General features: G+C 42.3%; 1 protein-coding gene across 9 annotated transcripts in view; it reads right to left on the minus strand.

Moving 5' to 3' along the window:
- The window catches only part of ZMIZ1 (zinc finger MIZ-type containing 1), a 424,473-nt gene that overhangs the window by 140,600 nt on the left and 257,104 nt on the right, over positions 1-26,769 (minus strand). For all 9 annotated transcript variants that reach the window (XM_074296721.1, XM_074296726.1, XM_074296720.1 and 6 more), the window contains 2 exons: positions 26,491-26,604; positions 13,192-13,297 (listed from right to left, as the gene is read on the minus strand). In XM_074296721.1, coding sequence (XP_074152822.1) covers positions 13,192-13,297; positions 26,491-26,604 — 220 coding nt within the window. The remainder of the gene's footprint in view (positions 1-13,191; positions 13,298-26,490; positions 26,605-26,769) is intronic.

The following is a 26,769-nucleotide window of genomic DNA, read 5'->3' on the forward strand; positions in this document are numbered from 1 at the left end:
ACCAGAGGAAGGCCTCCACACACTAGGTAGATCCTTCTAATGAAAGACTTTGTGGAGAAGCCAAAAATCACAATGAATGATTAGATCACAAATGCATTTAAATTAATGTAATGTAATTAAATTATTTTCGAATGTTCTATAATTCAGAAGTTAAAAAAATGCTGGAATTGGAAAGCAACGATCCAGATTCTAATTCTGACACTGTCACTGATTACCTGAGTAACTCTGGAACAAATTATTTAACCTTCCTCAGTTTCTTTGTCTGTAAAAGAAGAGGGTGGAAGAGGCTCTGAGGTCCTTCCTAACTTGCAATCTGTGAGCCTAAATTTAAATGGCTTCACCAGCCCTGACTGGTATCTTATTTTCCACCATTTAGGCAAAGCATCTTGGTATACTTGCATTTCTTGAGAACATCAGTGTGTCTCCCATTTGCCTCTTTCTTTTGTCCTGGCTGTCCCCAAACATGCCTGGAGGCCAAACCCTAACTTCCTTAGTAATTCTGTATGTAGGAGGTGGGGTCCCTGTTTTAACCCCCCCCATACATTACTTTTACCTATCTATCCTTTATCTGTTGCATACACTAGTTGTTTACTAGTTGTTTACATGCTAGAATGTGACAGTAGGGATGATTTTTTTGCTTTTCTTTGTAGCCCCAAGGTTTAGTACAGTTCCTGACACACTTATTAAATGCTTACTGACCCTTGAGTGACCCACCCCAATATAACCTTTCCTCCAAGCCTTGACTGAGCTTTGACTTTCTAGGGTGCTCTTCAAAAACTCTAGTGCCAAATCATCAGTACCCAGCCAAGCCGAGGATCCAGTTCATTTTCACACCTTCCAATCCACCCAAATCCCTCCTTTCTGGGCCCCCAGAGAGAAGAGAAAAATGCTAAGTACTTTCTTAGGACCAGGGCTCTTCTTGCTTTAATCCTCTTACCTGGCTCTCTCTTGGTCCACCAGAATTAATTGCTGCCCGGATAACTTTATTTAAGTCTGGGCCAGCCCCAAGCATCCTCGGGGTAGAAAGTGCCCTTGGAATTTTGGCAAATCTGCTTTGTCAGCCAACTACCTGGACCAGATTCCAGGTAGGATGGTGTCTGAAGCTGAGTGTGCGCTAGCCAGAGGCAAACACTTTCCCTGGACACCCACAACGCCAGACCCAAGGACTTGCTCACCTAGTGAGGTTGTGTTCAAGGTCTCCATTTCCTATTAATTGCTGTTCTGGACCTTCCCTCTGGGGAAACCACCATTTACTTCTTAATGACCTCATACCAGCAACATTTCTTAGGCTACCCATGGGGCTAAAAAAGGGAGTCTTAGAAGCCATCTAGTTCAAACTTTTAAAGCAGGAGCTCTTTCAGTGCAGGGACAATGTATTTTTGTCTTTCTCAATACCCCAGGCTTGGCACAGCCCTTGCATATTGTAAGTGTTTTATAGATACTTGTTGATTTTGACCCCTTTTATTTTACACATATACACAACAAACTGATATTCCTAAAGAGCAAATCTGATCAGGTCACTCCTTTGCTCAAGAACCTTCAATGGCTCTCCATTGCCCTCAGCGTAAAGTACAAGCTCCCTTCTTTGGTATAATCTGGATCTGAGCCTATCTTTCCAAGATGATTATATATTATTCACTCTCTCAGGCTCTATATATTCTACCCAGCATACAACACTGGACCTCCCACCTCCAAGCTTCTGCTCAGGCAGTTTCCTCCCCCTCTCCCCACCCCTCTAATCTCCTCTAGGAATTCCTATTTCCCTTCCAGGCACAGCTGGAGTACTGCCTCCTCCAACAGATTTTTCAACTTTCCTAGTAGTTAGTTCCAACTTCCCCCTTCCCCAGCACAGGAACTCTTCCCCCAAGGCTGTGGTTTACTCTGTAAATATCCTGGATGTATTTGCCTATGAATGTGTGGTAGTCTCCTAGAAGAATGTAAACTCCTAGAAGGCAGGGAATATCTGGCTTTTTAATTTTGTGTAAAAGGCTTGAGCACAAGGCTGGCACAAAGTAAAGGCTTTGGAAATTCCAGGGACTGGTTTTTTTTTAATTAATCCAGGAGGGGAGTACCTCTTCTAGATCTAGAACCCAGACAGAAAAGTCTAGTGGTCCCTCCAGGAACGCCATACCGTTAGTCTGAGATCTTGGAAGCCTAATGAGTGAGACCTGGCTGGAGAACACCACATGGAGGGGTGGGGTGAAGATGGAGACTGAAAGGGGAGGCTGTGACTTGCCCTTAATTACTTTCCCAATGTTGATCTGGGAATTTTGGGAGAGATGAATGAATGAAACACTTATTAAACACTTAGTCTGAGCAAAGAAATGTGCTTCATATCTGGGATGTGAATAGACACAACAAGACAATGTCTGCTCTCCAGACACTCACATTCTAATGGTAGAAGAAGCTGCATATGGAAACTTCCACTTGGGAGACAACAGTCTCAAGGTCCTTGGGATACACGTGTTTCATCTGTACAGAGATGGCGTCCCGAGATGACTCCCAAGATCCTAAACGCTTTCTGCTACAGCTTTTCACTTCTCTCTCTGAATGCTCCTTCCTTAGAGAAGGTGGCCATGCTTTTTCACCAAACACTGATCCTCCCCCTAGACTTGAAGACTGCCAGGTTCACTAAACTAAAACCTTTTCAGTGATGTCATTTAACCTTCTCAACAGCTATCCTGGGAAGAGTTCAGTCTGGATTTTTGACAAGGAAATTAACTACACAGAGGACATACAGTAGTCTTTAGGCAATGGGGAGTTGGATTGATTGAAAGGCAAGTGCTTTTAAGTGGGTGTAGCAGGAAGAATTTTGGAGGACGGCCAATTCTAAGATTCCACCTCTTCTCCACACACTGAATATGTCAGATAATCGCTAGTGAGTCTGGGATTCAGAGACAGCTCCAGCCTGGTCAGTTTACCTTCAGTACAGAGAATAAGGGAACCATGATTTTACTCTCTGGACTGCTTATCAGACATCAGTGACCAAGTCCCCTGGCTATATTGAGAAAGTCCCGGGGGACTGTGGGAACCCAGGGTTTCCCAAGAGTGAAGACTCTCTCCAGTTCATTTGGATGTTTCATATTTGGGCTGAGACAGAGACAATGGTGAACTTCAGGGGAGTAATGAATTTTTCAATTCTGAAAAACCCCATCTGATCCCTAGAAATAAACTTGTAGAACTTTAAAAAGTGAATTGAAAAATAGAAAAATGAACTGGAAAGAGTTAATGCTCCTTTGGAAACTTTGTGCAATTATGACCATTCTCTTAGTATGCAGTTAAGCTCTGCTTAATGACAATCTGATACCCTGGCATAGCAGAGATGCCCAGGGCTCCCACCAAGGGAATCCCATCACCTGTCTTCCGCAACTCTAGATTTTTTTTTAACTGCCATTTCTCCGGCCTTTCTTGGGTTGATAGACTGACAAATTATGTTTGTCTGGAATGGATAGACCTGAGTTCAAATCCTACCTCAGATATTTACTAAAATGGTAGCCTGGGCAATTAGCTTCATTTATAAAACAGGAATAATAAGAATAGCTATATTACAGGGTGGTGGTGAAAATTCATACTTTAAAGGGCTATGCAAATGTTAGCTATTACCATTCCTATTCTTTGTATTCTTATTTCTGTCAGACTTAAGGCTGATAACTCTCTCTCTAGATATACCAGTTTACTACTGAACAGCTCTTGGCACAATGTCCAGACTGGCTGGGTGACTAAAGTATCTGAGCCTTATTTTTCTCATCTGAAAAATAGGGCTGATAATCCCTGCTCTGCTTCTGTACCTCATGGTGTCTTTGGAGTGACAAATGAGACAATGGATAAGAAGAGCACTTTGCAAACTATAAAACACTGTATAAATGTTAGCTATGATAGATGTTGCAAAGACAAACCTGTCCTTCTTTGAGACATTCTGTCCCTGCCTGCTCCTGTGCCCGAGACACTTACCTAAGTCTATCGTCATCGCCTGATGGATGAGTGGAGGTTAAATATATGCCGGCAGCATATCCTCCCCCTCCTGGTTTGGGGTGCCTCTCTTCCCTTTCTCCCTTGCGTATCTGACAGGCTGAGAAAACAAATCATCCCCAAGTCGGCCTCCTCAGCAAACTCCCCGAAAACCTGGAGCTTAGTGGGAGAGCTACCTTGGAGCTAATCTCACCAGATCAGAGGAAGATGAGATAGATGACAGATTTCTTAACAAGAAAAGGCAGGCCTCCTGGGGATACCTGGGAATCAGAGAGGGCTGTGTCAGAGAAAACTGCTGAGACAGCACAGGATATTGTGGGCTCCCTGGCTCCTGCTGCATTATTTGCCTTCTGTGTGTCTCACTCTCCATTTCTCTCTCTCTCTCTCTCTCTCTCTCTCTGTCTTTGTCTCTCTGTCTTTCTTTTCCTCTCTTTCTCTGTGTCTCTCTTTTTTTCTGTTTCTCTCTGTCTCTTTCTAGCTCCCACTCCCATTTGCCTTCCTTTTCACTATCTGCTTTGAAACTTTTACTCTTCTATCCCCAGGGCATTCAAACCTAGTCAAGATAGCAATTTTCCAAGCCCAGGAGCCATCAGAGTCCAGCCCTCTCCATATCTGCAAAGGCCTCCTCTTCCCCATCTATCCTTTCTCTCAATGATGGAGTTGGGTTAATTCCAAACTAAGAGAACACTCAGGCCTCAAAACCCAGTGACTGAAGGTATAGAGAAGACAGGGATTCTAGTTCAGCTAAAGAATATAACAAAGACCTGAATGCAAACAGTTGTCTGGAAAGTCAGGAAATCTAGATTCTAGTCCCCAACACTCTCTTTCAGTCACCAGCTGTTTGATTTTGGGTAAATCACTTTTCTTCTCTGGGTTCATAGCATCATGAATACAGAGGTGGAAGAACCCCTTTCCTCCTCCATTTTACAAATGGGGAAACTGAGGCCTAATTAGATACAAAATTGACCTCAAGTCCTTGAGATCATAAAGGAAGTAAGTATCCACAGTGAGAGTGTCAGTCTCCCCATCTGTTGAGGAACTCTCTCTAAAGTCTCTTCTGATTCCAAAATTTGGCAATTCTAAGCCTTCAGTTAATTGGGATAGTTAGGGAAGGGGCTACACTGGTTTACTGATTGTTAAACTAAAAGACTCTTTTAGCTTCAAGCCTTGTTAAAAGGTATCCCAATAAACTATGCTTCCACTATTCATTCCAGGGAAAACAATTGAATCTCCAAGGGTAAAGACTCTCCCAGTGCCCAAGGGTCACTATTTTAAAAACTAGTTCTTCTAGTCATAGGATTCTACATATAGGAGTGGGAGGGAGTTCAGAGCAGGGAAAGTGAATTGGAGAACTTCCAACTTGTTCAGTGGATCCCATAGTCCACATGGCCCAGCAAAGAAGCAGCAAATAGTCAGGTGCCTGGAGCTTTTATGTGGACATGTCTTAATAAATCCAGTGATTCAGGGAGGGTTAGTTTTACACAGCCTGGGTATTGTGGTTTCAGAGGCCCCAGGATCCCTTTTCTTCTGCCACTTAAGAAAATCCCTCCTTACCCAGTTCTGATATTTCCTTGAAGGAGAATACAGTCTTCTTCTTTTTTTTTTCCTAGTGGCTTAAAGTGCAAATACCTCTGGGAGAGAGGATTTTGCTAATAAATGCTTATTGACTGATTAACTCAATGACCTATTCAGACTCATGTATAAGGGGCTGCAAGCAGAATTTCGGTTGAGAACAGATATCTTTCTGATGGAGAAGGGGGGGGGGGGGAGAGGATAGACCACTGGTACCTAAAGGCAGATGGGAAGAGCAGGGTAGGAAAAGTCCAACAAGAGGTATTTAGGACAGAATTTCTATTTTTGTAGAAAAATGTATAGGATGAAGCTGGGAAATGTTTTCAGGCCTAAAAGTCTCGAAAAGGTACAACTTAATTCTTTGGGGACTGCCTGGATTTCAATAAAGTGGATAGGATCTGTTGAGTTTGGGGGAAGAGGGGGGAAACTGATGAATGTTAACAAATTCACTAAGATTTATGTGTGTCAACCACAGGGCAGTCCAGTAGTTGTTTCTCATGATGAATCCCCAGAGGCTGATCCAGAGGGGTTCTCGCCAATGACACAGCCTCTTCAGTGAGTGTGACCCCTGAGAACACCATCATTTATATGATGAATATCTTCATCCCTTCTTGTCTTTGGGGAAGATCATGGGGCAAAGACAGAGGGAGCAGAAATGATAATGATAAGGTCATGTCAGAGGATGAAGGAAAAGAGAGGTATCCAAGAACCCTAACAGAAATTAAAAAGCCAATGGCGTAGTTTGGGGTCCAAGAGCAAATCAGCTTGGCTGGCAGAGGCAGTCACAGAGCAGAAACACTAAGGAAGTAAAAAAGGTAAAAGACAGAAGGGCTGTTTATGGAAAGGACTCACATTACACAGAGAGACATGTGGCAAACATGCCTTCAACAGGAAGCAATTAACCAGAGAACAGAGGAGTTGATCTCTAGTACACTGAATTGGGGGGTGGCAGGCTGGAATTAGTCTGGATGACTGGCTCTATCCTTCAAGCATGTCCCATACCACTTCAACTCATTATCCTAACTAAAATTTCCCATAAGTACAGGGGAGAAAGATACTCAATTCCTTTGAAGTGGAAATATTCTCTGTTCCTTGGGTTCCACAGGGTCCAGAGACCATCAAACTGATTTCAGAACAAAGTAGATTTAGGAAGTTAGCTCCTGCTGCTGGGACAAGGCTGGATCTGAGGGAAGCTCAAATTCAGTCTAGCCTGTGTTTTCACTCCTGTTCCTACAATAACAAACCACTATTGGTGAGGTGGGAATATCACAATCTTGGATTTTTAATTCACCATGAGATAGGAGGAGCTGGAGAGAGAGAGAGAGAGAGAGAGAGAGAGAGAGAGAGAGAGAGAGAGAGAGAGAGAGACAGAGAGAGACAGAGACAGAGACAGAGAGAGACAGAGAGAGACAGAGAGAGACATAGAGAGAGAGAGACGGAGAGACAGAGAGAGAGACAGAGAGAGAGAGAGAGAGAGAGAGAGAGAGAGAGAATGAGAGAGAGAGACAGAGACAGAGAGAGAGACAGAGAGAGAGAGAGAGAGACGGAGAGACAGAGAGAGAGACAGACAGAGAGAGACAGAGAGAGAGAGAGAGAGAGAGAATGAGAGAGAGAGAATGAGAGAGAGAGAGAGAGACAGAGAGAGAGACAGAGAGAGAGAGAGAGAGAGAGAGAGAGAGAGACAGAGAGAGACAGAGAGAAAGAGAGAGACAGAGACAGAGAGAGACAGAGAGAGACATAGAGAGAGAGAGACAGAGACAGAGAGAGACAGAGAGAGAGAGAGAGAGAGACAGAGACAGAGAGAGACAGAGAGAGAGAAAGAGAGAGAGAGAGAAAGAAAAAGAGAGAGAGAGAGAGAGAGAGAGAGAGAGAGAGAGACAGAGAGAGAGAGACGGAGAGACAAAGAGAGAGAGAGAGAGAGAGAGAGAGAGAGAGAGAGAGAGAGAGAGAGAGGAAGAGGAAGAGGAAGGGAGAGAGGTAGAGGAAGAGAAAGGGGGGGAGGGAGAGGAAGAAGAAGAGGGAGAGGGAGAGTGACCTCTAGAGTAAGATGGTATTGTAAGAACTGCTTTTTACCCAAAGTAATGGTTTTCCTTTAGCTATAGCTATAGGCTGTTTTATTAGGGAGAATCAACCTCCTGGTGCTCCCCTTTCCAAACAACCCCAAAAGATAGGTATTTGTTGATCAGAACATCAAATGATAGGTTTTGCTTGTCTTATTCTTTTGTTCCTAAGGCTAATTTTGTGTGGGATGTGATGGTGTTCCCCATGAACACCCTAATGAAGGCAGTTTAATACCAAACCATTAGGTTAACAAAAGGGTCAACTTTTCATGCGGGCAGAAATGACTAATTTGCTCACTGCCGGTGGGCAGTTGCCCAGCACACATGTAATTTACAAATCCCTAGAGAAAAATGGTGACGTGGGTGAAACACCTTGCTTTGGAAGCAAGAAAAGAAGACTGTAGAAAACTTCTTGAATATTCAGTTATAAGGTGTAAGATACTATAAGAAGAAATATTCAATTAGTGAAAATGTGGAGATAGAAGCTCTGTTGCTCAGAGAAGAGCTGATCTCCCTTCACCCCCTATTCAGTATCCAGAAAGATCAATACAAGGGGACAGTGACAGGGTAGGATTAAGGGGGCTAAGTTGGCTCTGGAAGGCTTCGAGTTAGATCTCAGGAAGGATTTCCTAACCAAAAGAGTAGAAAAACAAAACCAAACCAAACACAGAAAAGATCTGCAGAGGGCATGTGGATGTGGATGGAACATCTTTCTGGGAAGTTATTCAGAAAAAGATGCTTAGATGAGGAAGTTATTGGGGGGGAGGAGGAGAAGAGAGATCAAATGGCCTTTGGAAAGGTTCTTCAGCCAAAGAGTAATCATGAGAAGACAAGTGGTCAGGGGTGGGGGTGGGGGAAAGTTAGCCTGAGTGAAAACCAGGGGCTGCAAGAACAAAGCATTGCTGGGGCTCTGAAAGTGAATGGCTGACACTTAGCAGCCTTTCTTGGCCAGTTTGCTGCGGAGTGTGTGAGTGAGTGACTCTGTGTGTGTGTGTGTGTGTGTGTGTGTGTGTGTGTGTGTGTGTCTGTGTCCCCTTCTCTGCAGCTCTCCAGAGGTGCATGGGTTCCGGAGTCTCTTTCCTCTGTACAGCCCTGCCCCTGGGCCCCCCTCTTTTCCCCCTCCTGCACCAGAAAGCCCAAAAGGGAGTTTGCAGCCGCCATCATCTCTGTGGACAAAGCACTCGCTCTGTATGATCTCATCTGTCGTCCCCCTGTCCGGCCCCAGCTTGGCCTCCTGACGAGAGAGAGAGAGAGAGAGAGAGAGAGAGAGAGAGAGAGAGAGAGAGAGAGAGAGAGGGGAGCAGAATGAGAGAGATCTGAAGATCAAGACACAGATGGGGAAATGCAAGAAAGAAAAACACAGAGATGCAAAAGGAAGAATAAAGACAGAAAGTGGGTGAGAGAAACAGAAGTAGGGATGAGAGAAAGACAGAGATGGAGGGGGAAGACTTAGGAGGAAAGAAGCAAAAATTAGAGATAGATACAGGGCCAGCCACCAGCCAGAAACAGAGAGACAAAGACAGAGAGATGCCCAAAGTCAGGCAGATGCAGGCAGACACAGAACCAGCACGAGACACAGAGAAAGACGAGGAGATAAAAAGAGAGAGAGAAAGATACAGAGTCGGCACCAGACACACAAAGACAGACAGAGAGACAAAAGAGAGAGAAAATCAGAAAGACAACAGAGACAGACAGACAGAGACAGAAAGAAGTCAGGTGCAGAGACAAAGAGAGTCAGAGAGGCAATAGAGGGAAAAATCAGACACACACCAGAGACAGACACATAAAGAGACAGAGGACAGAGACAAAGTCAGAAAGACACAGAGATGGTACCAGACCCACAAAGAGAGACAGAGAGATGAAAGAGACAGAAAATCAGACAGATACAGAGAGAGAAAGAGACAGAAAGTCAGGTGCAGAGATAAATAGAGAGACAGAAAGATGATATGGAGAGAAAAATCAGAAAGACAATAAAGACAGACAGACAGAAAATCAGGTGCAGAGACAGATAAAGAGTCAGAGAGGCAATAGTTTGAAAATCAGACACACAATAGAGAGACACACAGAGACAGAGGACAAAGAAAGACACAGAGCTGGTACAAAGAAACAGAGATGAAAGAGAAAAGCAGACTATAGAAACAGACAGACACACAAAGAGAAAGAGACAGAGAAAGAGACAAAAAGTCAGGTGCAGAGACAGATAAAGAGAGACAGAGATGATGGAGAAAATCAGACACAACAGAGACAGATACACATAGAGACAGAAAGTCAGGTGCAGAGATAAATAGAGAGACAGAAAGATGATATGGAGAGAAAAATCAGAAAGACAATAAAGACAGACAGACAGAAAATCAGGTGCAGAGACAGATAAAGAGTCAGAGAGGCAATAGTTTGAAAATCAGACACACAATAGAGAGACACACAGAGACAGAGGACAAAGAAAGACACAGAGCTGGTACAAAGAAACAGAGATGAAAGAGAAAAGCAGACTATAGAAACAGACAGACACACAAAGAGAAAGAGACAGAGAAAGAGACAAAAAGTCAGGTGCAGAGACAGATAAAGAGAGACAGAGATGATGGAGAAAATCAGACACAACAGAGACAGATACACATAGAGACAGAAAGTCAGGTGCAGAGATAGAGAGATGACACAGAAAATCAGAAAGGCAATAGAGACAGACACAGAAAAAGAGAGACAGAGATTGTCAGAGCTACACAGTCCAATAGACTCAGACCCAGCACCAGAAATAGAGACAGAGTCAGCCCCCAAAAAAGGGGACTCAGAAGTAGAGAAAGAAACAAAGAGAAAGCCAGGAGGTTGGAGAGAGAGAGAGTGATGGGGAGAGGATAGGAAGGCAAAAACAGGACAGTGAGAAACACTTGGAGAAGCTGAATGGAGCCTGAGTGTGGGCTAGGTGTCTGCCAAGAGCCCTAGAGCCAAGGTACTCAGAGGGGTCCAGGAGGCAGGGACACTGGAGCTCTCCCTACCAAGCTCTCCCAAGCCCGACCCTCTCCTGTCCTTCAAGGTTCTCAGTCTGGGATTTGGGAAAGATTCCAGGGGCTCAATGACCTGGGACAGGAAAAAATGCTATCTTTATCTGCACTGACTTCTAATGGAAAAGCAACATTTCCTTCCATTACCAGATTGCCAAAGGGGTCTCTAACTAAAAAAAAAAGTTAAAAGCTTTGTTCTGGGAGCCATGTGCTGAAGTCACTGAGAAAGTTGTCATTTACTCTGTGCTCCTTGTCAGCGCCTCAAGAGCAGCAGCAGGTTAGGGGGATGAGGAGAAGGGGAGGCAGCAGAAACTAATCATCTCTGGGGTCCCCCGGCCTTCCATGGACAATGCCCAGACCGAAACGACCCAGTAGCAGGAGGACAGAGACAGAGACAGACACAGGCACAGAAAATAAGCTAGGGAAAGAAATAGGCACATGATATGGAGAGGTAGAGAAAGAGATATCAGAGATAGAGAGATAGAGAAAAAAAATCAAGGAAAGATAAATACTTAACAGCGAGCACAGGGAAAAAAAAAAGATTATGAGACAAAGATATACATTCAGATGTACCCAAAGACTGATGTGGACAAATCAGGAAGTGCAGAACAACTGAGCCATGATGAGAAATCACTTCTCCCTCCCTCCCTCCCTCCCTCCCTTCCTTCCTTCCTCCTTCCCTCTTTCTTCCTCCCCGGCAATTGGAGTTAAGTGACTTGCCCAGGTTCACACAGCTAAGAAGTATTAAGTGTCTGAAGCCAGATTTGAACTCGGGTCCTCCTGACTTCAGGGCTGGTGTTTTATTTATTGTGCCACCTAGCTGCCCCGAAATCACCTTTTTCAAGAAGAATTTTCCAGTCCTCCTTAATCTCAATGCTTTCCTGCTAGGATTATTTCCAATCTATATTTATTGATCACCTACCACATAGCAGGTGCTGTGTGAAGGCTTAGGGATAGAGAAGAAGAACAAAAAAAGGCAACAGACCCTGTTCTCAAAAAGCTTCCATTTTCCAGAATGAAATGGAACCTTATAACTCAACAACCAGGCAATACTGGTGAGTCAAACTGGAGATGGAATCCTTGGGTACCATCACGAGACTCTGAAGATCAGATTGCTGCTACAAAGATTGATAGATAGAGCAACGATGCAGGGAAGAAGGATGGGGCCCACCGAAAGCCGCTCTGAGAAAATAATTAGGAAGTCCAGGGATAAACCAGGGTCTCATAACCTGGAGACTTTAGACCTCTATAGGGTCCTTGGAGAGAGTTCTAGAGCTCTGTGAATTTGGATGGGAAAAAACAATTCCATGTTCATTTTCAAACTTGTTCATTAAAAAACTGAGAAAACAGACTTACGTCGGCCTGCCAAACAAGGGAGGGTACAACATAAAAAAAGATTTTGAAACCCCAGATAAATCAAGGGTGATTTTATAGAGTGGGAAGAACATTAATTTGGAAATCAGGGGAGTTTGAGAGCTGCTTTTACCACTAACTTGCTGTGTAGCCTTAGTGAAGACATTGAATCTCTGAATTGGCAAAATTCTGAGATCCTTTCTAACTCAAGATTCTCAGAATGGAACTGAAATTCAAGATGGCGAATAAAGGTGGCAAGAAGGGGGAGGGTGAATCTCGTGTGTGTGTGTGTGTGTGTGTGTGTGTGTGTGTGTTTTGAGGTTGGCTTTCCTGGAAGTTCCCAAAAGCCAAGAAAAGGAGAAGCAGAATCAGGCAGCTTGTTCTTAGCAGAGGCATTGGTTTGGAGGGGAGGGGATGCTTCAATGAGTTTGAACGTGGACAGAAATGATAAGAAGGAGAGGAGAAGAAGTGACTCAAAGGAAGGCTCTTTGAATGACTAATATCCACATCATACCGCAACTTTTCCAGAACAGGAAATAGAGAAAGGGCTCGAGTGGGTGCAGGGCGAAAGCTATTTACCATGAAGACACCCAGTTGAAGCTGAGGGCGAAGAAGAGTAGTCACTACTGTGATTATTAATAAGCATTATTGTTGGCAGTTATTGCTTTGAATGTTATTCTTCATAATTAAATACTACCGACACTCGCAATGATGGTATTGATAAATGAGATCAACCCTTGAGTCAGGGCCTGTGGCAGCATTCCACATGCCAGAGCAGAAAGGAGAAGGAAAGCAAGCTGGGTGAAGGCGGAGTCTAGCCAAGGACAAAGCACCCAGGAAAGAGAGGGGTATCTGGGTAGGAAGTCCAAGAGCCAGCGGCCCAGGTGCTGCTGCTCGGTTCCCAAGTTATACAGTTATACCGCCCGAATGGGTACAGGTGGGATCTGAATTCCTGACTTCTTTTCCTGACTCAAGTCCAACTGTTTTTGTTTGTTTGATTTTTTAAAAAATGAACAATAAACGATTCCTCTTCCATCCACTCCCTTCAATAGAAAAGAAAACAAACCCGAAAATGCTCCTAAGCCAACATCCAATGCTTAGATGTGAGTCCACATCCACGCAAAGACGGAACAACAGCAAGAGAGAAGCCATTTGGAAGGGTCCCTCTGCTGGGAAAGGCCGTGGTTCCCAGTGACCCTCAAAAGGCAGTGAGGGGGGGAGAGCATGACTCTTGTGCCTACCAGCTGATTTTGGAGTGAATTTGTCTCGGTTTGCTGCACATACGGCCAGCAGTCTATAGCCAAGATCCAGGTCAAATCCTTGTTGGGCTGCTACTCGACTAACCACCTGAAAAGAGACAGATGGAGAGAGAAAGAGTATTATTTTCCAAATAATTGTCAAGTCAAAGCCTTTACCTGATCTGCTTCCATAGGGAATAGCATTTGGGGGGACTTGTAGTACCTTTAATATACTCCCCACATATAATATCATCATCATCATCATCATCACCACCACAATTCTATCATTATCATTACCATCATCATCATCACCCTTTTCTTGCATACAGTAATTTTCTTACCATTTTCACACATTCATTCTTTCATTCCCCACCCAACCACTCTTTGAGGTAGGTGCTACTGTTATTCCCATTTTACAGATAAAGTAACTGAAGATTATAGGCCTATAGATTTCCTACTATTGAGGGACTCCAAAGACCATCCAACTCAAGAGCCTCATTTTACAGTTGAGGTGATGGCAGAGGCAGAATCTGAACTCAAATCCCCTAAATCCAGAGACTATTCTTTCCACTAAACCATGATCCGGAGAGAGACTGAATAACTTTTCTGTTCTCAAATGTCTCAAGTGTCCGAGGTAGGACACACTCCCATGTCTTTGGGAGGTGAAAGATGGAGAAATAGGCAGGCAGATATTATTTTTTAAAAATTATTTATTTATTTTTAAAATACACATTGCTTTATGTGGCAGATATTATTGTTACCATTTTACAAATTAGGAAATTGAGGTAAAGTGATTTGCTCCATAGTCACAAGACTAGAAACTCAAGTTCTTGCCTCTTTCCACTTATACCAAAATGCTACCTTTGTCTTGGGAGTGTACGATTCTTTACTAGGTTTCTGTCTGAAAGGTTGCTAGGACACATTTTAAAATGCTTCTTTAAAAGGGAGATAGAAGCAAATGAAAACACTTGCTTGGTCCATGGCTCCAACCCCTGGGTTGAGCAAAAGAGTCAATTGCCTGTGACCCGAAAAGTTAGGTGGGAGACTTTAGTGAACCTTGCTGGAAGGAGATCTATCATATAAGACCTAAGCAACTTTCACTGGCAACTCTGAATCAACTTTCTATTTTATCCCTGTCTCCTCTATGCATTCATATCATCCTCCCTTAGCCACAGAATTATCTCCCCTTAGGAGCTAGTCAGTCCTAACTGACTCTCTGTGATCCCATTTTTTTTTTTTAAATAGTAGACTCTATTCTTTCAATTAGGAATGTCCTAAAAAAAAAAATAAATAAATAAGGTATACAATTACTCTTAAGTAAATATAGTTCCAATCCTTTTTCTTTGGGTATGTCAAGAAATAGTAGATATTTTCTTGGGGTTGGGGAAGAGAACCTGTGGCTGCCTTCTTTTTTTGACCATTACTCTTATAGAAAGCAGAGGACAGTACTGACTTTCACCAGCAGTAAAAAGAATGATTAGGAAGCAGCAATGAGCAACTGAACCATCACTAGCAGGCCCATAATGGATTGCAAACCCTTGGTGTCTATTCTTTACAGTACATGGATTTTTTTTAAGTGTTGCTAATTACAAAGTTGTTCCATTGTATCATGGAATGATACAGTACATTTAACACTTATAGGTTAACTATTCAGCAGTATTGGGTGAATTGTATTATTCTGAACTACTTTCTAGCATCTAGACTTTCTAATTAACAGCACAAAAATGGGATTTCTATTATTGAGAAGGAATTGTGTGGACAATGATGCAGTTTATAAGCAGACCATGTTATTACAATTGATTTGAAAATGGAGATTCACAATGATGTAGCAGGTCAGGTTTTAATGTTGTTTGTGAAGATGATTAATATTAATAGGATATGGACTGGTTCTGTGATTTCATTGGTCTAGGGAATTCCAATACAATGTAGGATGCTTTCTACTACCACTTTTCACTTATATTGCTTTCACTTTTCCCTCTAATTCCTAAGAAGTCTCAGTGGTTCCTTGGACAGAGTGCTGAGTCAGAAAACAGAAAGATCAGTGTTCAAATCTGGTCTCAGACATTTGCTAGATGGATGACCCTGACTAAGTCACTAAGCCCTGTTTGCCTCGGTTTCCTAATCTGTAAAATGAACCAGAGAAAGAAATGGCAGCTAGATAGCAGTGGATAGAGCATAGCCCTGAAGTCAGGAGGATCTGAGTTCAAATGTGATCTCAGACACTTAACAAGTCCTAGCTGTGTGACCCTGGGCGAGTCACTTAACCCCAATTGCCTCATCAAAAAAAAAAAAAAAAAAAAAAAAAAAAAAAAAAAAGAAATGGCCAACATCTTCAGCATCTTTGCCAAGAAAGCCCCAAATAGGACCATGAAGGATTGGATGAGAATGAACAACAACAAAGGTGACAGGGAATGTTATTTCCAATCTTATTTATTATGTTAAAAAAGCCTATAAATGTCTAAGACAGCTTCATGTCACACCCACAAGGCATCCTAGAAGTGAGAAGAAAACACTCTTTTTATCCAGTTTTGCTGACTCAACTTCGTCTCCCCCGATAATCTAATATCATTGATCTGGTTTACTTAAGAAAAAATAATCAACAAAAAAATCTTTTATCTTCTCAGTCACAGACTGTTGCCGTCTGCTTTTTAGGCAGTGCTTTTGAGAGCTCATAAGTGGGATGTTTATGAAGGAAGGGAGAGGGGATTGGGCAAAATGAATCAGCGTGTCAAGGGCCCACCCATCTCAGTAACACCCACAGGGATGGGGACTGGGAAGGCTCAGCTGTTCTCTTGTCAACCTTAAAATCTCAGTACACCCCAGGTCCTTTCAACAGGCCTTCCTAATACAGCCACTTAAAAATTCTCCTAATCTTTTCTGAATTCATTTCTATTCCTTTTTGTCACTCTTCAAGGTTGGTTTATTAACCAGTGTATTTGCTTATGTTGATCTTAAATTCACTGTGTGAAGTTTTAAAAATCACCCTACAAAATAATTGCAAAATACCATCTCTTTTACTTGGATAATCTCTTGGCAATGTGGTATAGCTGTGAGTCACAAAACACCACAATCTCAGAAAAGCTTCAGGTGACCCAAAGGGCAATAGAAAGATACACACACATTGGGTGCGCCAACATTGACACATATACTCAGAGGGCATCACCAAGGCTGTGTGTGATTGGAAAAGACATTGGGCTGGTGCATGTATCAAGAGTGAAGAATCACAGGTGGGCAGTTAAACACTACACTGGCATCCATGAAATATCAGGAGAAAAGTTCCTAGTGCATTGATAAGATGGACGATTTGGATATGGATATTGATAAGACCATAGGATGGTTGGAGGAGCATGGGCTAAATTAGGGCCACTGGACTTGGTTCAGAGCTGGTCTCTAATCCTTATTATCGATGGGATCTTGGCCTAATTATAACCCCCAGGAGTTCCTTTCATTTGGAATGTAAAGGGGTTGTACTGGATCTTAGAGGAAGCTTCTGATTCTAGTTCTGTGATCCTGTGCTGCCACCTCTGTTAATCTGCAATAGGAAGCTAGGTTTCTTTAAAAACATGTATTTTATTTTTAGCACTGAATTTTCTCCCTCTTACCTTCCCTTCTCTATAGGTTACATTTCAAAATAATCAGTAGTTGACAGGCACAAACACCCACTTCTGGAACTAATTCACAGACTTCTCTCCAGACCATCTTATCAATTATGGGATAAGAACATAGATATACATATATATTTTTTGGGGGGGAGGTGGGGAGAAGAAGGTTAGGGCTTGCAGATTCCTGACCCTAGAAGGCTGGGCAGGTAAGGTGGAAGCTTTCTACTGCCCTCTTCTGGACACCTTGACCTCCCCATCATTTCTGCGGGAGCTCACCAGTCCATCAGATACTGCTCCTCTCCCTCTGACCCTCACTGGTACAGCTGACAAGAGCTCAGGCAGGGCTGGGACTTTTAATGAACACTTGAAAGAAACAGTTCAAGCTCTGCGGAGAGTCCATATATTTTTTAGCTCTGTTTACTCTGGAAAGGTTATGTGTTGGTATTTTTTAAACACTGGCTGCCTAACCTTAAGCTTCTTTTTGAAAGCCTGATGCTAAAATTTTGCTATCTCCCACTGTTAGCAGGGAAAATGTGGGATGGTCCGGATGGAGGGAGAAGCTGTAGGTATATCTCACTTACCTAGTCTTATGGAGGGGAGACATGATATTCAATCTCCTCATGAGGAAATTGAGGCACCGAGAATTTAAAATCACAGGGTCCTAGATTTAGAGTAGGAAAGGCCCTTATGGATTTTCAGGGTAAGAAGCAGCAAGTATCCAAAGTTCTTTGCACTATACTAAGCTGTCTCTTTGGCTTTCTTGGATGACATACCCAGATAATCTACAAAGGGAAGTCTCAGAGTTATGTCTGGAAACACACTGAAAGGTTCCAATCTGAGTCATCTAGGCTAATCCCTTATTTTTCTTAAAATAAATTTTGTTAAAGCTGTTTGTTTATATCACACTCACTTCTGGATATTCACCTCCTGTTCTTTAAGAATTAAATCTTTCTTTATAATGATAATAATAACAATGAAGCAAAACCATCTGACATGGTGACATCTTAAAAAGTCTGCTCTAGTAATCACTCATTTTCTTGCCTGAAAGGAGGAAGAAGAGATCTTCTGTTTCCTGGAACCGTTATTGCCAATTCTTTTATTTTACAAATGAGGAAACTAAGTCCCAGGAAAATATAGATCATATCCAAGTATGGAGGAGATTCCCAAGTTTACACTGGATGCAGGTGAGGAGGTATGATGCCAGATTCTATCTCTGAACATGGCCCATAGGGCTGTTACATCTTCGGGTAATAGGAAAAGCACTCAACTCCAGGGATGCAGGTTATAGACCCAGTACCAACTTGCTCCATGGCTTTAAGTAAATCCTTTTCACCTTCCTAGACATTTATTTTCTTGCCTATTAAATGGGATTAATGATTCCTCTGCTGTCTATCTTATTGTGTGATTGTGTAAGTATAAAAAGATAGGATCATAGATTCAGAGTTGAAAGGGACCTGGAAGCCATTTAGAACAACCCTTTCATTTTACAGGAGGAAACTGGGACTCAGAGAAGTTAAATGACTTTTTCATTCATTTAATTGTTCTGAGATGAGTCAGGTTCAGGATTTGAAACTACCTGACTCCAAGGCTAGTATTCTATCCACTTCACCATGCTACTGGTGACCATCAGATCATGGTGTAATAGAAGGGAAGAGATGAAAATTAGCTTTTATTAAATTCCTACTGTATTCTGAATGCTTTACAAGTCCTGGCTCAGATACTCCTTAGTTACATGTAACCATGAAGAGGCTACATTATCTCACTGAGATTTATTTTCTTCATCCGTATAGTGGGAAGTGTTGTACCCAACATTGAGAAATTATATGGGGTTTTCTAGGGAAAGATACTGCAGAAATTTGCCAATTCCTTCTTAAGTTCATTTTATAGATGAGGAAACTGAAGGAAATAGGGCTAAGGGACTTGCCTAGAATTACCCAGCTAGGAAGTATCTGCAGTCATATTTGAACTCATGAAGAGAGTCTTCTTGACTCCAGGCCTGGTGCTCTAACCATCATGCTACCTAGCTGCCCTATAATGGAAGTAATAGTGCATGTATTTCCACCTAGAGAAGATGGTTGTAGGACCCTAGCATTTGTAAATCTTCCAGGAGTAGGACAGTTCTTTGCCCAGATACAAAGCACTAAATGAGTCAAGGATGACTATGATGGGGCTTTCACACCCTACTGTGGCAAACCAAGTTCAAATCCTTTTCAACGGAGCCTCCTGACTGTCTGGGGACAGTGGCCACAGCCTGGGGTGGATGTCTCCCTGGAACAAAGAGAGTCTTTATGCAACAAGAACCTCATGGTGAGCTGGGAAAGAACTGAGGATGAGCAGAGAAAAGTGGTTAGCTTGGTGGAAACTTTCCAGCCACCAGGATCTTTCCCAATATCTCTGCTGATGTCTTTGCAACCACTAGTGGAAAAGGGTGAATGGGGATGGGCAAATGGTGAGTGTGATGAAAAGAACTGGTGGGTCTGTCTCCTTTAGATTCCTCCAATATGGACATCATAGGAAATCTCTTCTATTTTCTTTCTCCCTTCCCTCTGCCTCCATTGGAAGTATTACATACATAAATAATACTACCATTATATACCCTAGTATACAGGACTCAAGGACTAGAGAGAATAATATAGTAGGAGAGGACTTTAGGAATAAAAGGAGAAAAGGGAGCACTAGCCTTGATGTCAGGAGGACCTGAGTTCAAATCTGTCTCAAACACTTAATACTTCCTAGCTGTGTGAACCCGGGCAAGTCACTTAACCCCAACTGCCTCAGGAGGAAGAAAAGAAGGATGAGGAGGAGGAGGAAGAGGAGGAGGAGAAAAAGGAAAAGGAGAAGGAAGAGGAGAAGAAGAAGAAGAAGAAAAGAAAGTTTTTAGGGATAAGAGAAAGTCAGGATCTGAGTTCTAATTCTGTCTGTGCAAAATATTATCTCTGTAATGAACTTCAAGTCACTTAACTTAATATGACTTAGGTTTTTTTATCCACAATTTGAAGGGATTAGATGGGAAGTAGCGTATACAGTAGAAAAATCTCAGGATTGGGAATCAGATGATCTGATTTTGAATCCCAGCTCTTGTTACTTTTGACTCATTTGACCTTCAATCTCATTGGGTCTCACTTATCTTATTTGGCAATGACAGAATTAGACCAGAAGGCCCCTGAAGATGCCTTCCAGCACTAAATCTACAATCCTATGACTAGATAATATCTAGGATCCTTTTGAGTACTAGATGCTTTGAATCTTAAAAAAAAAAAAAAAAAAAAGGTGGGGGGGAGGGAGGTGGTTTATTTTTAAGTCAATCTCTGAATCTTTTTTACTCTCAAAGAGTTCAAATTCCCAATTTGTCTAAAATTAAACTTAGCATCACCTCCATCCTCACCCCTACCCTATCCCAAACCAAGTCTGATCCATGAAGTCTCCATTTCAGTTAATATGACCACCGGGTTCCATCTGTCACCCAGGCTTGACATTTTAGCTGCTTCATTTTCCTTAATCTCCACTGAGATCATCAGTTGTAAATTTCTGTTGAATCTTCCTTTGCTCTGCATATGGAATCTGTTCCTCCCTTCCTCCTCATCTCCCAATTATCTTTTACATTGTTGTACCTGTTCAGTTCTTTTTAGGTGTCCAACTCTTTGTGATTCAATTTGGAGTTTTTGTGCCAAAGACAATGGAGTGCTTTACCATTTTCTTCTCAGCTCATCTTACAAATGAGGAAACTGAGGCACACAGGGTTAAATGACTTGCTCAGAGTCACACAGCTAGTAAGTGTCTGAGGTCACATTTGAATTCAGGACAGTGAGTCTTCCTGACTCCAGGCCTGGTGCTCTATCCACTGTAGCATCACCCAGCTGCCATGTTTCTTATTTAGCCGACTAGTATAATAGCTTTTTAAACAAAATTCTCTAGTTTCTTCCTTCTCCACACACTGCTACCAGAAACAAAAAGTTCTTAGAGAATAGCAAGTAACATAGTTCATGTTACTTCTCTACACGAAGACAACCTTTAATGATTTTTCACTGTTTATCATATATAAAATTCAAACTCAGCCAGTCATTTAAGGCCTTTCACAATCTGGTCCTAACTTACTTACACAACAATTCCCCCATTTTATCTTGTTCCAGTCCAACTAGATTCATCACTCTTCTATGAATAATGAGGAGGCAGTGGCCAGAGCCACTTCTAGTGTCAGAGCACCTGGGTTCAAAGAATCTCCTTGGCTTGAGGTCTTGCTTCCATAAGATGGATGGATAGGCGTCTTAGAGATCCCCTCCACACTGGACCTATACTTTCTATGACTGTATCTTTGCTCACACTTTTCCCTCTGGCTGTCTCTGACTAAAGAAGCCTTGCCCATCTTTTAAAGTTCTAGTTATGGGCAAATCACATATTTTCTTTGATCTTTGCTTTCTTATCTCAGGGAGATTGTTGTGAGAATCAAAAGAGAGGATACTTTGAAGAGATCTGCAAACCTGAAGATGTCAACTATTTGTTATCATACTTCATGCTATTATTAGACTCCAAATTGCCTAATCTACTAAACGCTACTGCCCATGGGCTTCTGGTACTCACTTATGGCTTCCTGGGTATAAACTGAAATGTCTTTTCTTTTTTCAGATGGCATATGCCGAGTACCCAGCAGGCATTCAAAAAATATTTGTTTGGCTGAGAAAGCAGGCCCATTCCTCTAGGTCTCTGACAGAGAACTCTCTCTTGCTCTAAGCCTTTGGGAGAAAGCTTCAAGTGAGAAAGGGAAAGAGCACCTGGTTTGAGTCCCCACTCAGAGGTTCTTTTGGGGTCCAGGCAGGTGAATGACTTCTGCTGGGCCTGGCAGTTCCCCATAATTTGAGGGCAGAGAGTCCGGGGGCTTAAGCCTTTGTAAACAGGATAGGTGAGTCCCAGGAGCTGAGAATGTGGAGGATCCACCAGTAACAGGGACCTGGGAACAGTGAAATCATGCTTTCCTTCTGGGAACACAGGGATAGCCGGAGGGCAGCAGATGTCTGCTTTTTGAACTCTGGGATCCAGCAGCAGCAGCATAAGCTGCAGTCACTCAGAGAGTTACTGGCCCTCCTTAATAATCAATAACAACTAGCATTTATATAGGGCTTTAAGGCTTGCAAAGGTCTTTATACAAGTTATCTCATTTAATCTTCATAACAACTCTGGAAGATTAGATGCTTTTATTATTCCCATTTTACAGCTCAAGAAATGGAAATAAACTGGTCAGAAATTTTTGCCCAGAATCACACAATTATTAGGGATTGATGTAGGATATGAAGCCACCTAGACACCAAGAATCAGGTCACCTAGTTCCCATATGAAGGACACGCTATAAGCCAAACAATAAGCTTTCCTTGTAGCCCACCCTGGGATATAAAGTCCAGAGGAATCACATTCAGTCTCCTAGGTGGTTGGACTTTAGAACTGGAAGAGTCCTTAGAAATCATTTGATCTAATCTCCTCATTTTACAGAAGAGATAACTGAGAAACCTCAGTGTCGGGACATGTTGTGAATTTCTTGAAGTTAAAGAAGTACTAAGCATCGAAATCAGTTAACTTCCATGGGTTGTGGGCCTCCCTGTTGAGGCTGGATGGAAGTGGGTAGACTGAACAAGCTTTTACCTCCACCACCAGCTTTCTGCCTCTGGCAGAACAAGCAAAGAACCAGAGGGCAGGGAGATCTTGAAGCTTCTTGATCTAATCTCCCCTTCCTTCTACAGATAAGCAAAAGGAGGCCCAGGGAGGTGAGACCATCATCAAAAGCACACAGCAAGCTAGAGGCAGATGTATAAAAGCTCAGGTACTTGAGGCACTCCGGACTCTCTCTCCAAAGAGTTTCCACCATGTAAAGGCACTGAGTCTAGGACTAATGTCCCCCACAGGGAGAGAGCCAGGGACCGCTGTCAGGGAAGTGGGGTCATTGATCTGTGCTGGCTGGCATTAGTTCTGCCCAAGGTATTGCTGTCTTTCTCCCCTGAAGTTGCCTGTAGGAGAGAAAGCAAGGAAAATCCAGAACTCTGGGTTGGGATTCCTCAACTGTCTCTTATCCAAGCAGAACTGGCCAGAGGACACTTTGTCACAGCAAAGCAGTGTCATCCTGCCTAGGCTCAGTAGCTGGCTATGTGCTTGTATACTTTCATGTTGAATGGTTCTCTGGGAAGCCTTATGCATTAAGTTATGCTGGTAACTGCCTGAGGTTTTAGGCACATAATACGGCCAAGCCGTCATCAGGCTTTTTGAAATATCCCTGGTGCTTGCTGATGGTATCTTCTGAACTCTCTTCCTGTTCTCTCAGGTTATCTCTGTCAGAGACCCTGAGAAGGAAACTGCTCCTCTCTCCTCCACTCTGCTGCAGCCCTATTTGTCCTCCTATTCATCAAGGTAGCTAGTTGGTATACTTAGTAACAGCTCTATTAGTACTGCTCAGCGTCTTTAGAAAGACTTGAATTTCTGATGGACGTGGCTCTCTTCAACAATGAGATGATTCAGACCAGTTCCAATGGTCTTGTGATGGAGAGATCTATGTGCACCCAGAGAGGATTGTGGGGACTGAGTGTGGGTTTACTCTTTTTGTTGTTTGCTTGCATTTTATTTTCTTCCTCATTTTTTCCTGCTTGATTTGATTTTTTTGGGGCAGCAAGATAATTGTATAAATATGTATTGGATTGAGCATATAATTCCAGCATGTTTAACATATATTGGATTACTTGCCATCTAGGGGAGGGAATGGAAAAAGGGAAGGGAAAATTGGAACGCAAAGTTTTGCAAGGATTAATGTTGAAAAATTATCCATGCATATGTCTTGAAAACAAAACTTTTAATAAAAATTTTTAAAAAACACTTGAATTTCAATAAGTCTCACATACTAGCTTTGTGACTTTCAGTAAATTGCTCTCTGATCTTTCATAAATGGAGATCATAACAACATCTAACAAACAGAGCTGATTCAATGAAGATCAATGAGATGATATCTATAAAGTGATTAGCATAGTGCCTGGTGGTAGGCATTAATAGTAGACACTTAATAAATGCTTATTTCCCCTCCCTCCTTCCCTTAGCAGTGGCTCTGTGGAAAGGAAGAGCAGAGGATGGGTAAGTGGTTTGGAATGAGATGAAAGGGCAGAGGTTGAAAGAAATCTGACATCAAATAGTTTGATGGTAAGTTCTGGTCTGATGTTGATTAATATTTTTAAGCACTTTTTTGGAAAGTCTAATTAAGTTACAAAATGTATTTGGAAGAGTGAAAGAAAAAAACAGAAAAAAGAGACCAATACATTTCCTCTTCCCAAGTGGAACAGACTGAGCCAAAACTGCAGTAAAGCCTCTGATGTTTAGGGGAAGTCCCTGATCAATCATATTAATAGTGTGTGAGCTACTCAGAAGCCCTGGGTGATGCAAAAGCTCTAATGACACCAGAAGCTAAGTGGTTTTTAATTTCTATCCTCCAAAGTCATGTGGAGTCAGAGGAATTTGTTTGGAAAGGTCATTTTAGGGATTGCAGAGATTGTAAAGGAATGGGAAGAAGGAATGGTTGTTCCAAAAGAGCCAAGGAACTGGGACCCTCAGCTCCACAGACTCATGGGATGGAGACCCTTGGAGTCACCTGGTCATGGAGTTTATTCAGTCCTAAATGTCTCCAGCTAAGAAGATTAGGGAAATGGGATGAGGGACATAATCCAGTATGGCCATTAGAGATTTGTGGAAAGGTAACCCGTGGGGCAGGTGCTCTAGCCAGTTGCCTTGATCCTGATGTTTCTCAATCCTTACAAAGCAGGCAGAAGCCATTGAGTCCTATTTTTTTCTCCCAAAAGATATATAACAATTAATTTAGGGACCTATGATAGAATAGAATCTCTATTCTTATTATTTATTATATTAGGCAACTAGATGGCACAATGGTTTGACTACTAGACATGGAGTTAGGAAGATCCAAATTCATAATTGACCTTAGACCCTGGACCATAACTTTTGTCTGCCTCAGTTTTCTCACCTATAAAATGGGAATAATAATAGCACCTACATCCTAGATTTGTCTTGAGGGTAAAATGAAATAATATTTATAAATACAAACCATAAATTAGAACACAAATATTAGCTATTATTGTTATTATTGTTGTTGTTTTCTTGGAGTGATCTTTACTTTTCTTGCTTCTTAACTCTTGGGTCTTCTTTTCCTTTCCTTTTCTTTTCCTTTGGCCTGTTAAACAGTCTCCCTGATCCCAGTCTCTCCTCCACAAAGCTGCTAAAACTTTTTTTTTTTTTTTTTTTTTTCTAACAACCCCAATCAAAATCATCTTTTTGAGAGGCAGATGGGGTCAGTCTCCTCTCTGCTCTAAGACTTCCAAGGCTTCTTGTTGTCAACAGGTTAAAATGACAAATACTTTTCTTGTTATTCCAGAGTCTACATAATCATACATTTTCTTAGTTAAGGGGAAGTGTGACAGGGTAGACAGAGGGAAGGATTTGGGATTGTTAAAGATCTGGATTCAAAGTCTACCTCACATACATTCTAATTTTGAATCCTAAGCAAATCCTTAATCTCTCATGCCCTAAAGAGATGATAACAGAAACTTCCTCAGAGGGTTACTGTGAGAGTAGTTAGACGGCAGTGTGGATAAAGCGGTGGGCCTGAAGTTAAGAAGATTCTTCTCCCTCAGTTCAAATCTGGCCTCAGACCCTTACTATCTGTGTGACCCTGGGCAAGTCACTTAACCCTGTTTGTCTCAGTTTCATGCTCATATGAGTTCAAGAAGGAAATAACTATTTTATTATCTTTGGGCAAGATAATCTCATATAGAATCCCACAAAGTTGGACACAATTCAACAACATCAGTGCAATGAGAAGATGGATGAAAAATATTTTGCAAACTAAAAGTGGTTCAGAAATAGAAACTTCACAGTATCCCTATTATCCACTCTACTTGTTAGCCAAATTGGTTATGCTTTATTACTACCACTATCTGGCTCCTTCTCCTCTCTGTATATTTTTGCATCTCATCCCACATACCTGGGGTGGTCTACCTCTCGATTTTACATCCTGAAATCCTCTTTTTCCTTTGAGGCTCAGGCCAAGTATCAATCTTTCCACAAAGTCTTCCTTGACTTCCTCAGTTCAAAGAGGACTCTTTTCCTCCCTATGCTTTCTTTCCTCTAAGCTATTGGACACATAATCTCCACTTATCAACTTCTGACTCTTATTGTGATTATTTGTGTGCATATCTCATTCCTGATACCGACTCCCCAATTAAGATGGCAAGGGAGAACTCCCAGTGAGGAAGTCTCTTTGCTAATGAGTTTTGGATGTTTTGGATATGTCCCTATAATTTTCCACATGTAACTCTGGCTCCTCCTCCCATTCTAGACTCTTTTCCCTGTAGAATCCCAATCCCCCCAGGACTCCTTCACCAGTCTGAGAGCTTATTTGGGAAAGGAAAATGAATTTTTCTTTTTTTTTTTTCTTTCTTCCCCTCATGGCACTATATTCATAGATATTCCTGAGACCTAATAGAAGTCAATGCATTCAGTTGGGAGGAAGTTTGGATTGAGGGATTGTGGTTATTTAGAAGAAAGCACATTTCCCAGCTTCCCTTTTCTGATCCCCAGCTCTTGGAAGAGTCTAGGTTGCAGCTTTTGCTGCTGCTGAACAAATGGTTCATCAGGGACGATCCCATGCCACAAAAACCCGGCTTACCGTCAAACACCCCATCAGGCTCTGTTCGAAGGGCCTCTGGAAAGCTCTTGGGTCGCCGCACCAGTCCAGGAGCTCCGTGGCGGCATTGTGGAAGTTGGCAGGATTCTGTAAATGCTGGAGAGGGGAAAGACAAACCGAGCATGAGGAAAAGGAAAGCAGAAAGGAGAGATGAACGTAGTTAAGACCTGATAGCGCTTTATACTTTTTCAAAATCCCTGTAACTCCGTAGGAAGTAACATGTAGAGTAGGAAGTGAACTGAACTTGGAATGACAAACCCT

This window comes from Sminthopsis crassicaudata, chromosome 2, assembly GCF_048593235.1.
Source record: "Sminthopsis crassicaudata isolate SCR6 chromosome 2, ASM4859323v1, whole genome shotgun sequence".
NCBI classification, from domain to species: domain Eukaryota; kingdom Metazoa; phylum Chordata; class Mammalia; order Dasyuromorphia; family Dasyuridae; genus Sminthopsis; species Sminthopsis crassicaudata.